The sequence below is a fragment of the Ambystoma mexicanum genome, chromosome 11, assembly GCF_040938575.1.
Source record: "Ambystoma mexicanum isolate Mex_15411 chromosome 11, UKY_AmexF1_1, whole genome shotgun sequence".
NCBI classification, from domain to species: Eukaryota; Metazoa; Chordata; class Amphibia; order Caudata; family Ambystomatidae; genus Ambystoma; species Ambystoma mexicanum.
Genome location: NC_090934.1, coordinates 998082151 through 998097830, shown reverse-complemented (window position 1 = coordinate 998097830; position 15680 = coordinate 998082151). Strand labels below are relative to the sequence as shown.

The 15680-nt window shown below is 44.6% G+C and overlaps 1 protein-coding gene across 3 annotated transcripts in view; it reads right to left on the bottom strand.

The window, feature by feature from the left end:
• BLM (BLM RecQ like helicase) overlaps positions 1–15680 on the bottom strand; it is an 865782-nt gene that overhangs the window by 766310 nt on the left and 83792 nt on the right. For all 3 annotated transcript variants that reach the window (XM_069624186.1, XM_069624184.1, XM_069624185.1), the window contains exons 3-4: positions 12874–13667; positions 2116–2311 (exon numbers count right to left, since the gene is read on the bottom strand). In XM_069624186.1, the coding sequence (XP_069480287.1) occupies positions 2116–2311; positions 12874–13667 (990 nt within the window). The remainder of the gene's footprint in view (positions 1–2115; positions 2312–12873; positions 13668–15680) is intronic.

Sequence of the window (15680 nt, the reverse complement as noted above, 5' to 3'; positions counted from 1 at the left end):
ACCACTCTACATGGCATTTATGAATTTAGCAACAGCCTTTGGCAAAGAAGACAGGAATAAGCTATGGCACAAACTTGATAAATTGGGATATGTTCTTCTGTCAAGAATACAAAATTCTGAGAAGGTTTTCATTCCGATTTCAAGGGAGCTAAAATTACAACAATGTCACCCAGCCATGTTTTACTTGCTGTCTGCAATTAATTCTAGTCATGTGCAGGTCGTTTTACAATTTGTGCTCAGCGTTAAGAATATGTGAGCAACATGTATCTAAATGAACGATATAATTATATTTACTGTTTCACCTTTACATATATAATGCAGACTATCTGGTCTGTGATGAATTGATGCTTTTGAAGCTGTTTTGCCATAGGAATAAAGTTTGTCTTGATTGATTGACCGACAGAGGAAGACTGGGATAGACCGGATAACTTGTATATCTTGGATGGATTCATATTATTGAGTCACACATGCTCCCCCAGCTCGATCCTCTACCCTTCTCTACACCGCTTATTTCCAAACACCTACATTTCAGATGGGCTACTTTTAGCACTGAATTTATGGCTGCACTTGAATGTAAACTTGCTGTAAACTTTGTACATCTACCTGAATTACTAATGCATTTTTTAAAAGAAAACACCACATTTCAAAGTCCCACCCCTTCCGTCAATCACACAGCAAGCCTCAATGCCTTGCTGAGGTATGTAAAGCATGGGTGTGGGCTGCTGAATTGTAGTGGTCAGGGCTACTACTACAAGTACTCCAGCATAGAAAAAATAAGAAGTTGACGCACTGCATTTAACCTGTTCCAAGTATACAAGCTCCTGATGCATGATAAATGTAAGATGATCACCCTGTCTTGTACAGATTTTAGGATCTATTCGGCAGGGAGACTGGCTGTGCGCAGTTGCACTATATGAAGCAAATGGCATATTTCTGACTGAAGATCACTGGCAGAATCTCAGGATATTATGGTGGGGGTCCTCACAAGACCTATAGGCAGCACCCTGCGTTTCCACCAATGTGCATATGAGGAAGCCCAATGGCCTCACCAAATGATTCATGCTCATCTCTACCTGTTCAAAACGTCAATTAGGGTCCTGGTTCTCACGCAGTCTTTGCTCAGCACCTTGGCCCAGCATCCACCCTAACTCATTTGGGCGTTTTATGAACCAACCCAAATAATGTACAAGCCACCCCAAATAATTTCAGCTAATGTAGGTTGTCCTGGAAACTGAATGAGAGAATAACCTTGTGAGCACTCAATCCAAGGTCAAAGGGTAAGCCGCGATTCGTCTGAGCCTCAACAATGAGTGAGCAGCAATCATTCTCAGGCCAGTGGGTCAGCTGCTACCATTCTCAGAAAGCAGGAGAGCTGCATGTGCTCTGAGCCTAGAGTGAGTGCTACAATCACTCCCAATTTGAAGACTGCAAGATGCTCAATGACCTAGAGCCCAAGAAGAGAGTGGCCAGCAATAACGATGTGCCCAAAAAGTAAGCTACAATCAATCTGAGCATGAACGGGGGCTAGCTTCAATCTCAACCCATATACCAATTGCCCTCAGCTATGGGAGTGGGCGAGCTGCAATGGTTCTTTAGTGAGTTATACTAGCTGCGAAGAATTAATTGAGCTGCCATTCAAATCAGCTTAAAGAGCGAATGTAGTTAAATTCTGCTCCGCTGAAAGATGGAATTAACTGCAATCGGAGTGAGATTAAAAATGGACTGAACAGCAATCCTGTCTAGCTCATACGGAGAGATGAAATCTCGTTCTCTTGCCTCAGTTACACGTGATCTCAAAAAAGACAGTCAAAACTCACCCCTTGCTTGTTTCCAAAGTACTCTCGGATTGGCAGATATCTTTGTATCCTGCGCACCACTCAAAAATTGAGACCAATACTAGCAGTGAGTGCTGTGAAAAACCTTGCTTGGTGATTTCAAAGTCAATATCAAACCACGACATCCTTTAAGAAATATTGCATAATGCTATTTATCATGTTTTTTATTCTCTGCTATCCGTGTGAGGGAGGGCAGAAATAAACTCCAACCCAGCACTCAAACTTGGAATTTCCTTGCTAAAATACTTTCAAACCTTAACAGAAGACACAGTATGCTTACCTAGAATCTACCGGAGGAGGGGTCGGGAAGCCTTCCTCCTCAGGAGAAGGTGGAATACAATCAATGTCAAAATCCTCTTCTAGTTCTGTGTACTGGAGGCTTCGATCCCTCCTTTCTTCCGGCGGGGGACTCTGCTCTGCCGGCCCATTAGCAATTCCAGTTTCTATTCTAGGAGAGTTCTGCTCCTTGAGGTCACCTATAAGAGGAAATCGGATTCCGATTACAGGAAATGTATAAAAATAAAGGCTACATCCAGCTCATCCTACCAGCACACACAAAATATGAGAGCAGCACAGGACTCCTGAGCACTTAGGAAGACAAACACCTCAACAATATAGCATACACACAGCATTTCTGTTATGACACTTCTATCGAAGAATGAATAAGAAAACTGGTCATTGGATGGAGAAAGCAGAAGGGATCACCAGTTACGAACAAATAATTATCAAGAATAAACAGTGAGAGCCAGTCCAGGAATATCAGTGGAATTAAGACGTTTGGCTCAAAGGAGAATGCAATGGGGTTGGACTGACTTTTATATCTTAACATAACATGTGAAGCAGTGGTTCAGTTCACAATCCACCAAAGAGAGAAGAATGGGCAAGGATAATTGGTCTGACTTTATCTCTTGAGATTATAAAGTGTTTATGCATCAAACATGCATTTGTGTTTTGTGTACTGCTTCTTTCACAATAGCGTGAGAAGCAGCGTAGTGGGCATGCTAGCAATCTGATAATTGTTTACGATTGTTTACTATTGTGCACAAATAGCTAAATGGCAAAACAAACCTCCATTGACTGTCGCATATCCCAAGAGAAATCAAACATGAAGGAACTATTCTCCATCCTCAAAGAAGTAGAAACCCCCATAGTACCTCCAGACACCTGTACCAAAGACAAAAATTGGTGCTCAGAAATCCAAAGCGCCCTAGCGAACAAAAGTGCGACCCTCCAAAGTAAAATCTCCTGTAAAAAAGCCTTCCTCATCGACACACTCCTCTCAAATAAGCCCACGCTTACAGATCTCACTCGCTTCATCTTCTCTAAAGTCACTATTCTTGAAGTAGAAAAAAATCATCCTGTCTCTGAAACCTTCCAATTGTCAGGGAGATCCGTGCCCGGCACAGCTCATCAAAGATGCCGCCCGTGACCTCTTCCCCCTTCATCACGAAACCGATTAATGCCTCCTTCACCACTGGCTCCATCCCCACCAATCTGAAACAATCCTGGCTACTTCCACGATTAAAAAACCCACACTTGACCCAGCCACGCCCACAAATTACAGACCCATAACGACTGTTCCCTTCCTACTAAAAATCCTGGACAAGGTTGCCTATGTACAAATACAGAAGTATTTGGAAGAACACCATCTATTAGGATCCAGACAATCAGGGTTCCGTCCTCAACATGGGACTGAAACCGCTCTCATTGACTTGAAAGCTCAGATCGATACGCTCAGAGACAACGGCCAAGTTGCCCTACTCCTCCTCCTTGATCTGTCTGCAGCTTTCGACCTGGTCGATCACTCTGTCCTATGCACTCACCTCCACACATCAGCTCACTTCGCTGCTGAGGCCATTACCTCTTTTCTTAACGGCAGAACCATAAGGGTCTTCTCACCTACTGCGGCGGCAGACCTCATACCCATCACTTGTGGCGTCCCACAGGGCTCCTGAGTCTCCCCCACATTGTACAACATATTTACCAAGCCCCTTTTTCGATGATTTGGATCATCTCGGTATCACCTACACCAACTATGCAGATGATACCCAGATCCTCCTTCCGCTTTCTGGAGATTATGGAAAGGATTTGGCCTTGCTAAATAGGGTGTACATAATCATCCAGGCATGGATGGCCATACATGGACTATGCCTGATTGATGATAAAACTGAACTCTTCATCCTAGGCACTACGTCCAGTTTAAAGAAACTTGGCCCTGCCTATAACTCTTTCATGATCGATGGTAACAACATCAAGGTTGGACAAGAGGTCAAAACTTTGGGTTTTTACCTGGACTCTAATTTCTCCTTCAGAAGACAGGTGAGCTCCCTGGCTTCCTCCACGGCATATACGTGTAAATTAATCCGCACAGCTAAACCATTCCTGTCCGACACTAGTTGCCTTACCCTCGCTAGAGCCCTTATACTGTCCCGCCTGGACTATTGTAACACCCTCTATCTGGGATCTTCCAAGGCTACCACTAGCAAACTACAAACTCTTCAGAACAATGCTTTCAGAGCGGCTTTGGGCATCTTCAGAAGAGAGCACATCTCAGGATTTAGTCAACAGAACAACTGACTCTCCAAAAAAGACAAAATTCTCTTAAAAACTGCATCATTCACTCACAAATCCCTCAATGACGCTGCCCCTACCTACCTGATCAATAGATTCCATAGACAGTCCTCCCCGAGACCTACCAGAACTGCTTATAAAGACTGCCTTTCTGTCCCTAACTTCAAATGTGCCAACATAGGGGGCAACAGCTTCCCAGTGAAAGCAGCCAAACTGTGGAACTCCTTACTGCCAAATCTCAGAGTGGACCTGCCCTACCAGAACTCCCGATCGAAGGTAGTTTCATGGCTGAAAACTTAGGCCGTCAAAGATACTCAAGTGCCAGGCTGTCCCCTTTCATGCTACCTGCACACACTGTAACCACGTGTGCTCACTTGTTCATATGTATATGTATAATATCTATGTACCTCATTGTTCATATGTATATAATATTGGTGTAATTCACTGTCTCTATGTATATTTTATGACTACTGTAACCAAGCTTCGCAAATTCTTGTAAAGGCTGCGCCCTGATACCCTTGGGTACGCTCGCGCATTATAAATAATAAAACAAACATGTGTTGCAGTGCTATTGTTCAAACCAGCCTATTAAAAAACAATGGGAATCTGAAGTGCATAATGTAAACTCCACACAAAATGAGTGTGAAGTGAAATTATGTGCCTTTAATGTACCAACAAATGTATTTTGCAAGGATATAATTAATAACTATGGATTTCTGTGACATAAGTGATCTGATAAAACTTGTTTGGTGCTAAACGCAGGCTTAGAACTAAGCCTACACAAATAAGTTCAGCCAAAGTCCAAATCTAACTAGCACATCATTACCGGTTTACATTAAGTCTAGTCAGTACATCATTGTTACTTTTCTGCAAACACACTTAGCATATTTTCAGTTCATATTATTCCCTCCAGTCCGTGTGAGCTATGGGCTTGCAGGTTAGCTGGGGTGGGGAGGATTACCACTCCCAACTGCACACCAAGCAGACCCGTAAGGGTGGGAAATCAGGTTGTACTTCCCTCTGGAAACTTCTATATAATGTTACTTGTCGATCAATTGGTCAATTCCCCGATTTGGCCTGGTCTTAGTGACTTGGCAGTACCAGAAAAGCACAAGTTGTGGCAACAATGTATTCCACTCCTAAGGCTCCTGTCCGAGACTGTTGTAGCTTGATGAGCACCTCTCCCTTTAACTACTGCCGGCCCGTTCAAGAACCCAAGGACCTCCACTTGCACTGGTAAGCAGCCATAAGGCACATCGGTCTCTCCTCCTACCGTCACAATATCCCTGCTAATCCTGTGGCGTGCTCCTATCCCCACTGCCTATCTATTATTTCTGTCTAGCGCCAACAACATCACCACCTTGTTATTCATGCCTCAGAGTGTCTTTCTGCAAAAATCGAATTTAGCTGTTCTTACATCTGTGCAGCCATTTTCGTTGTGTGTGAATTTAGGCATGTCAAATCAAGTCTGCGTGGATGCCTAGTGAGATTCTATTGTGGATTAGTGCCAATGACCGTCTCCCTGCTATCATCTAACCCCCCCTCCCACTCCCCCCCTCAACCATGGTGCACTTGGTCTCCGCTATTTTTTTCAAACTGTTTCTCCATCTCCTACCCGCCCTCTCAAGTCTAGAAGGAATACATTAAAAACATCACTCCTAAGATCCACCCTGGAACTGGCCATCGCAGACACCTACATCAACGCTTCCTCCAGACAAACTGTCACTGACACCCACTTTGCTGTTCCTTCAGCTAACCTATGGACCTCTTATATCGTCTGTCCTCTCCCCTTTCTCCTCCTCACCCAGTACTGGTGGCACTAGATGGGAAGTGCTCTTGGCTCACTTCTCATCTTCCAAATGCACCATTAATGTCGATCACAATGGCACTATCATGGGCCAGGGTTCTCAGTCCAACCTTCTTCTGGACAGGTGTCTTCCTTCCCTTTTCAACTTCCCTCCCGTGCCTTTTACCCCTCCTTCCCTAATCCCCCCATCCACTCCACCAAAGGGGTTGCACCGCACCCCTGTACCCCCCACTCGCAAATCTTTTAAAAGGGTCACTTAGCCACTCTCAATTCTGATATCCATCGCCTCATTGAAGACTTTGACTTCGTCTTCATCGCCCTCACTGAGACATAGTTCAAGGCCAGCTATGTCTCTGCTTTTGACACCCTTCTTCCTGATGGCTACAAGATCATATCCAAACCCAGACCCTCCCGATCTGGCGGGGGGAGTGGCTCCGATCTTCCATGAGTGGGTTGCTGCCTCCATCGTCCCCACTCAGTCCTACTCTTCCTTTGAAAGCCTAGTCTGCAGGCTGACTGTCTCCCCTTCTTTCTCTGTTACTCTCGCTATCGTATACAGACCACCGGGCCTTTCCTCCCTTGTCCTCTCGGAACGGGCCGATCTCTCCTCCTCTCTTCTTGCCTCCTCCCCCAAACTTCAACATCCATCTCGAGTCCCATTATGTGGCCTCTGCTCTCTTCTACAACCTATGCAACACTCTCTGCCTCACCATTACTCCCCTCTGGCCCAACCCTCTCTGCAGGCCATATCCTGGACGCCCTCATGTCGTCAGACATCCCCTTTCCATCGGTCTTTCCTGGTCCGACCATTCCCTCTTCTATTCCTTCCTTTACCTCCCCTGGCCACAATCTCCACCCCCGCACTGCCAGTCTCCTTCTCCGTCATTCAACCTTTGCTTCTTCCTTCATCCTTCATCTGCTCTGAACTCTCCCCCTGCCTGACTTTGTCCTATCTAACTTCCATCACTTTATCACCAAAACCCTGGACATCCTTGCCCCCGTCATGAGGATTCCCATGAACCCTGCCACCAAATGCAACTCTTGGTACTACTCTGACTTAGCCGCTTTGAAACAAAAGTGCAAAGCGGCAGAACGGAAGTAGCAGTCATCTAGCTCATCTCCTGAAAAAAAAAACTGGTCTGCCGCCTTCTCCAAAGGCAATACCGTCTTTCGATCTGTTCCAAGAAAAGAGCTCATTTCCAAGCTTGCATCTCTGGAGCCACTAACAACGCGGCTGAACTCTTTAAAATATGCAAGGAACTTGCCAATCCTACTGTAGTCTCCTCTCCTCCTCCCTCCCAGACCTTAGGCTCAGCAATGACCTCCACCTTTTCCTCAAAAACTTTTGACAGAGCGAACAGGATGTCATATGCTCCCTACCTCCACCACCCACCTTCTTTCACCTCTTTGGACCCCACCACCCAGACTCTCCTCCTCCTCTCCCTTTGCGCCAGATGAGATCTCCAGAATTGTCCACTCTATGAAAGTCTCCTCTAAACAGGTGCTACCCTATTCCTTCAGAACCATGAAGGACAACATCGACATTCTCCCCCATGTCTTGTCTGACCTCTGAAAACACTCTTGCCACAGGCTCCGTCCCTCAACCCCTCAAGCACTTCCCCGTGCACCCTCTTCTAAAAAAAACTGTCTGCTGATCCCTCATGCCCGTCAAACTTTCGACCCATCGCCATCACCCCTTTCTTGGGCAAATTCACAGAGAAGCTGGTCATTCCCCAACTGACCCTTCACACCAAAATGTCTGGCTGCCTCCATGATGACCAGTCCAGTTTCAGGGCAGTCAGAGGCACGGAAACTGTTCTCCTGAATACCCGAGAAGACCTACCTCTCTAATTTGGACTCCAACTCTTCTTCTGTCCTGTGCTTTTGACACAGTCAACCACTCCATCCTCATAAACTGTCTCTGTGATACCCTAGACATCACAGACAGTGCACTAACATGGCGTACCTCTTTCCACTCTAACAGACCCTCCCAAGTTCAAATGGGTCCTTTTCACTCCCCCACCTCACTCTCTACCTGTGGCGTCCCTCAGGGTTCCATGCTATGGCCATGGTTCTTCAATATCTAACTTGCCGATCTGGCCCATCTGATCTCCACCTACTCTCCTCACTTACAGTGTTACGCAGACGACACATAGCTCTTTCCAGCTGCCTTCCCCTACCTCCTCCTCCTCCTCTTCCTACCTTATTCCTGACTGCTAATCAGGCATGGTGCTCCGCCAATGATCTCTGCCTCAATGACATCAAGACAGAAATCCTTCTCATTGGAAAGCCTGCTCCTAATTTCTTCCTCACTCTCTGGTCAGACTCCTTGGGTCCCCTCTCCTCGGCCACTTGTGAGGCAAAAAACCTGAGGATCATCTCAGACTCCTCCGCACACATCACAGACTTTGCCAATAAGTCCAATTTTCACCTTCATCTCCTCAGGGGCATTCTATCTTTCCTCACCTTCCCCAGAAGTTCAATGTCTCCAGAGCCCTGGTTCTCTCTAGGCTTGACTACTGCAACAGCCTCTTCCTAAACCTTTCTCTTTCCTCCCTTAGCCCCCTCCAACTAATCCAGAATAGAACTGCAAGACTAATCCTTGGCCTCAAGCCCAGGTACTGCATCTCTGCAGCCCTAAAATCACTCCACTGGCTCACGGTGACTGCAAGGATCAAATTCAAAATCCTTTGCATCATCCACAAGGTTGTCTGGGCCCTGGGATCTTTCCACATCCAGCTTTCCCTCCCACAATCCCTCGATCCTCTGGCTTCAACTGTCTGCAGGTCAAATACTTTTCCAAGCAGAGAGTGGGAGGTAGATCCCTCTCTTCGGCTGGAACCTCCCTTTGGAACAGCCTCCCTCCCCCCTCAGACTTGAGCTGAAAATTCTGGAAACTTCTCAAAACCTTCCTTTTCTCCTCTTCCTTTCCTCTCCCCTTCCCATACTAAGCTCTCCACATGTGGCTGCAACTGAGTACTGATCCTTTCAGAGTCATATAGGGACCAGACTACCCCCCCCCCATCTACCAGTCCCTGCCAGTTTCCTATGCTAGCACTTGCCCTCGGGTGTCCTTTCCCATACTATCCCTACCCAGTCCTTAATTCTCCCTCTTTCCCCCTACCACTTATCACCTTGTTATGCATTTGCACGGTTGGATTGTCACAAGGCCAATATAACTGTTTATTTTTGTTCTTGCTGTTTTATCCTTTGATTTCCCCATCCCCCCGCACCCTCTTTCTTACCTTGTAGTGCCTGAAAGCACTTGTGTATAGGCGCCATACAAATGTCCAATAAATAATAAATAAATAAATAAAATTCCGCAAAAATTGGCTTAATGTCAGGGTTTGTCCCACTGGAAGCATCAGAATAGTACCCATCTTCACGTCCGCATTAATAGCAAAAATTGGGTCCCTGCAACTGGATTGCTAATTGTAGCCCCAGAACTTTGACCAACATGGCTATTAGCCCTGGTGCATGTCAACATTTGCACCAGCGTTAACAATTGAAAGAACACCAGAGCAAATGTGTTCACTGCAGTGCTAAGACCCGCAAAACTTTGATTGAGGCAATCCCATTATACTGCCAGTTTGCACAGGAAATATGATTAATCACGAAATGACATGAAATGCTGTATATAACGTGATATGTCATAATAGGTTGTTGCATGTTATGTCATATTGTAGGTCATGACATAACATGGCATAAAGTTATGGGTTACAATATATTAAAGATATATCACAGCAATATGTCATTTCAGGTCATGATATGCCAATATTGTTGACATGATAATAAGATTGCCATTCCGAAATAGCTTCCAAATAGGAGATGCTTGTGCCGCTGAAACTGAAAAGCAAATAATAGGTCTGCTTTCCATTATAATTTAAGATGCATAGTTTGATGAGACGCAGGATGCATGTCACTGACGAAAGGCTTTCCAACTACTTGAGACAACATGCATACGTAAGATCCTAGACAGTGATCTTAGATTCTCTTTTAGCACTATCAAAGCTCAATTTACAATCACTAGTTCTACCATGGAGCAGGGTGGCATTTGGAGGCGGGAGCACAGTGACCCGCAGGCATTTGCAGGTCACTGCAGCTTTCAGGCATGAACAAACATTTTCACAGGTCACTGTCAAGAGCAGACATTGAGTGCCAGCAAAAATTCCTTAGGAAACACCTGCAGCCTAACAGAGCCATCATACACAGAAAATCATTTTTTATATTAAGTTTTAGTTAACATGTGAACCATGAATGGCATTCTGTTAACTGACAGTATACCTTTAAGTTACAGAGTATGGCAAATGAAGAAACATTATGACTCCATCCAGCTCCAGACAAGAATATGGCGTGGGAGTGTTTTACTCATTTATTTGTATTTTTGGAAATTGAGATCAAAATCATGTTTAGGAGTAAAAAGGGATTTTGCATTTGTAATCCTTTTAGGCGTGTACAAATATAATTTGAAACTGAAAGTAGATATCTTTTTCCAATCCATACTTCTTTGGAACAAGCAATTCATTTGTACCTTAAAATGCCTCTGCTGATCGGGCAGAAAAATTATTTGAGCTCCTTGCCGTGGGCTGGTACCACTGATCCAAATATATCTGTGGGGCTGTGTGGGTGGAAGTAGGGGTTAGCGTCCCATCATGTCTTCGTTGGAGATATTTTCTCTCCTCATTTTTGTGTGTTTGCGAGTATTTGCCTATTTGTTTTGATTAAATGTGGCTGGTATGTTGTATTTCTGCATGGCTAGGTCTAATTGCAAATGTGAAAAAGCCTCAGAGCGACATTTACAGCTTGCATATCACCAGCAAACCAAGGAGGCTAAATGGCCACCACCCAGTCCTAAAGTGGATCCCTCAACCTGCTTAGAATTGCTTTCCTCCGCAGGCTTCAAGTGGACTCTTAAGAGGGAAGGGTAGTTCCATAGATGTTTTTCTCTATCCTTACTGCACTTTCCCAGTACTATCCTCCAGCACTCTATACTATTTGGTGGATTTGAAGTCCTTTTGGGAGTTGTTGGACCAGTACCTTAAGAGGGATCCAAAATCTCTTGAGCCCAGATGATGAGGCTCCTGATCTAGGTCCAAGGTTTAGTGGCTGCTGCTTTCCATCTATCAGGGATGTTCAGTGGGCTCATGAAAGCTAGACGTTTCACAATCTGCAAAGCATTACCTAAAGGAGGAAGGTGGGTCCAAAGGGGATGAGGTTCTCAAATGAGTGCCCTTAGGTTTGGGCACCCATGCGCATAAGAGGGTTCATAGCAAAGACGATCCAATCACATGACAGCATGGACCTGACAGAAATAAGAGAACAAACAGTCCCCAGCTGACTTTCAAAAGTCTGAGTGTGATGGCCTTCTTGCAAACTGGAAATCCAGATTCAGACAGGAAAGGAAACACACATGATACTAGTAGAAACTACTCAATACTGTAGAAGGTCATCAGGTTCATCCCGGCTAGACTCACTAGGTTAGTCACCATCTTTCATCCTACAGATTATCCAAGACAACCAGACAAAGAAGCAGTCGGGCTAATATCGTTGGAAACAGTTTCTCTTTTCTGTGTGACCATCACATATGCATAAAGCACCTACAAAATCACTAGCCAAATGCAATATAGGAGCCAACCCCCTCAAGCTGACGGCACACACTGTAATGTTCATGGATAACCACCAACATGAATTCTTTAAACAACCTCCAATCATAGATCACGTGATAAAGGCAAAATATTTTTGCCTTAATAGATGCAAAAATTAGATTTTTGTAATATGATCCAAATTGACCCTATCCAGGTACACAATAGAATTCACACCATTTGAAGACACCAGTTCATAAGAAAACATGAATCCAAGTCTGTCAAGTTCAAGACAATGCTAACTTTGGAGGCACAAAATCAACTAAAATTATTGAGGTAGTTCACTTTTATATAAACCTTTGGAAGAAAAAAAGCTACAAATATATATTTTTTAATGTATACAAACTTTCTGTAGAGAAAAAAGAAACTCATAATTGTTTCTTGATTACCTCTTTCCCTTGTGTTAATTTGGAATCCTCTACACCCACATCCCCCCACCCCTAACCACCAGTGACTTCCACTTTCTCCTTTTCTCATGTACACTTACCTTTTTACCTCCACCCTATGTTTGAGCAGTTGTTTTCAATCCAAACTAAATTTGTAATCTTTTGTTGGTTTGGTTACCTTTCTTTCCCCGATTTAGTCACATAAATCCCCAAAAAGCCTTTGAATAATCATTTTAAACAGTTGCTCAAGAGACAATTCTAGCGGCAGATGGAATCAAAACCTACATTCTAAACAATAATCACAATACATACATATATGCTTAGTCACAGACCCACACTACCTCTAAAATAGGCTCAAGCATACCATATACTGAAAGTCTATATTCAGCTGCTCTGTAGAAACAGGAGATACCCGAATACAGCAATTCAGTCATCAAGACCAGGAGATGGTCTGTCTGCAGATGAAAACTATGGGACAATCTCCCTCCTGTTTGTTCACCTGGCAGAAACCATTTTGACTGACGATAACTGATGTTTAAATGTAATTTTACATCAACACCCCTATGCCTGCTGAACAGGAAAAGTGTTTGCATACTTTAACCAAAAATACAACTTAAGTCAAGAACCCTCACCTTTCCTGTTTGCTCCTTGAACGCAGGTATCCCCTTTAACCTCACATAGAGAAACACTTAATGTTGGAGATCTTGCACGTGACACGTTAAGCGCTTGGTGTCCTACGTCAACAAATGAAGGTTCCAGACAAATCAAGGACGGATCAGTAGTGTCCAAGGGCTCCAAAGGCTCATTAGTCAAGAGGCAGGCATCAGGTTTAATCGATGCAAACTGTTTATTCCGCTGGCTAACCTTTCGTGACGCCAGTCCCTGACCATTGTGTTTTATTGGAGGAGCATTTAGTATCCAGGTCCTAGATATGGGTTTTTTGGAGGCATTTGGTTGAGCAGGGCTTTTGCTAGCCTTTGCTGGCTGGATATTCTGAGGTGATGGCAAAGACTTGAAGCTGCTCTTTTCTTTCCAAGAAGTGTCAAAATCGTCAATGTCATCCCAGTCTTCTAGGCTGATGCTAGAGTTAAATGAAGAATCAGGGTCTTTGTTTTGAGCAGCTGCCTGGTCTGGCTTAAGAAGGATATCCTTGATCTGTGGAGCAGAACTGGCTATGTCAACACTAACCGTTGTCACGGTGGGGCACACTGGTCCAGCTTCTTGAGCTTTGGAGGTGTTCTGGAGGAAGCCACTGATTCGAGTTTGGTTTGTCTTGGGCTTGTTCACAGATGGGAGACATTTGCTGACGGATGCAGTCTCTGAAGAGTTCACAGTTTGGTCCTGTAACACAGCAAACTGTGCAACCTTGAAAACGCTGTTTGTCGTAGAGCCATCAGGAGAGCTCTTTTTCTTAAAAGTGAAAGTTCTGAAAGATAAATGCACAACAAAAAACAAGTCACTGCAGGGTGATTGTTCAAAACAAAGAGTTCAATATAAAAAAAAGAAGGCAGATTCACAGATATTCTTCATAAAATATTACAGCATATAATGGCCCGACATTGTACATTCCCTGCGATTTCTTGAGGTTTCAAAAATCACACAAGTTCTACAGTAATGGACCTAAAGGGACGTTTTTAACACTGGTGTGGTCAACCTTTGCAATTAATGTCTCCAGCACAACCCTGCAGCACCTAAGGATCTTTATATGGTGTCCACAAATTGTGAAAACTAAATATAAACAATACCTTTGAAAAGTCGGACATGTCCAACGTGGCCCTCGGCCTGGAAATTCCATTGTTCCCCCGGAGGCAGACTTGATATTCCATTGATGTATTTTATGCATTTCGTTTTTTTAAGCAAAAGCACACTATGGCGCTCCTAATTTCCGAATGCTTGATCTCTAGGTTGCACCACAGATATAACCAGCACTCTGATGGAATGACAGTCTTGAAATCTAAATAAGGCAATCTCTAGCAAAATTCATGGTTTTCATTATTCTGTCAAATCTGCTCTTTTTGACTTTTTTGTATAATCCCCCAAAACTAAGGAACTACCAGATAATGAGCCATTTTTCCAGACACATTGAAGCAACTCATGCCACACATGCAGAAAGGATCTCGGCTTTGCAACCTAGGCTGTTGAGTTAAGGGATGCAGGGCATGCATGGGTGTCCCAGTACACACTAGGCCACTATCAAAGATATAGGCTGTTGTAGGGTAGTTTGCACCGTTCCACGCAAACAGGGTCATCACGATGTACACTGAAATGCCATGATGCAAGCAAATCCATCACATCATACAATAGGCATTTATGGCAGTGCCGGGGAGCACTGAGCCCCTGCTTAAATAATTGAAGCTTAGCAATGCACACGTGGTCTTAATCCTGCCAATCACGCTTTTAACATATCCTAGGGTTTGGGCGGTTGGTATTGATACACTATGATCTCCATAGAGATTGGGTGAGTGGCAGAAATTCAGTATTTTCGGTCTATCAAGTACCGGGCAGGGTAATAGTGATACCGTTGTGATCTCAGCAATAGCCGAGTGGATGAGGGCTGAAATGATACTCTATAATCCAAGCACCCCTGGGCCAGATTGTGGGTATGATAGTTCATACCACCAGAACAATTTGGGCTCCACTGATGCTGTGCTCTCAGTACCCCTGGTAGTGGATATTGGCAATGATCTCAATAGCCTTGGATTGGGCAGGTGGCACCGCTGTGCAGATTCTACTCCACTTGATTATGGCAGCTAGAATAATACTATGATCCCAGTATTCCTGGATTGGGACCATGGAAGTTAGCATTATCTCAGCACTGCAGGGATTGTGGCAGCTGGAAGGAGCAGAAAGCTTTGTAAGAACTCCTAACAACGTAAGGGGGGGGCAGAAAGACTGCAAATTCGGGATGGCAGTGTTATTGCACTGGCAATTCTACCCCCCCGCCACCCAAACTCATTTTGTCTACTGCCAGCAGGCTTTTCTTCATTCTCCTGATGCTGGCACCCCACGCCCCCTTTAGGCCAAGAACTGGTGCACTCAGCTTTGTGGGACACCTTGAAGTTTACACACTCCACCTTCTGGCTTTTCTGCTCCACTTTCATTGTGAAGAACCCCCTGCAGGCTTGCAGCATCCCTCTGGGCCTAAGGTTCTGGTGCAGCCTCAACACCTGGCGAGTGTTGGCCGTTTGGTGATTGAGGGATTTAATTTCGGCATGTTGCTCTGTGACTTGTGGTAGTGAGCAGGGTAGAATGTCAGTGTGGGATTCAAGGCTTTTGAGCAGGACAATCAGCAAACTAAGCGGTGAAACAGGTGCATGCGATTTTTAAAAATGTCAAGGAGTCATTTATCTTAACTCTCGGATGCTTACTTTGTTGCACATCGGGTACAATGCATCCATCAGAGTCAAAGGCAGAGACAGAGGGGGAGAGGCAGGGGCAG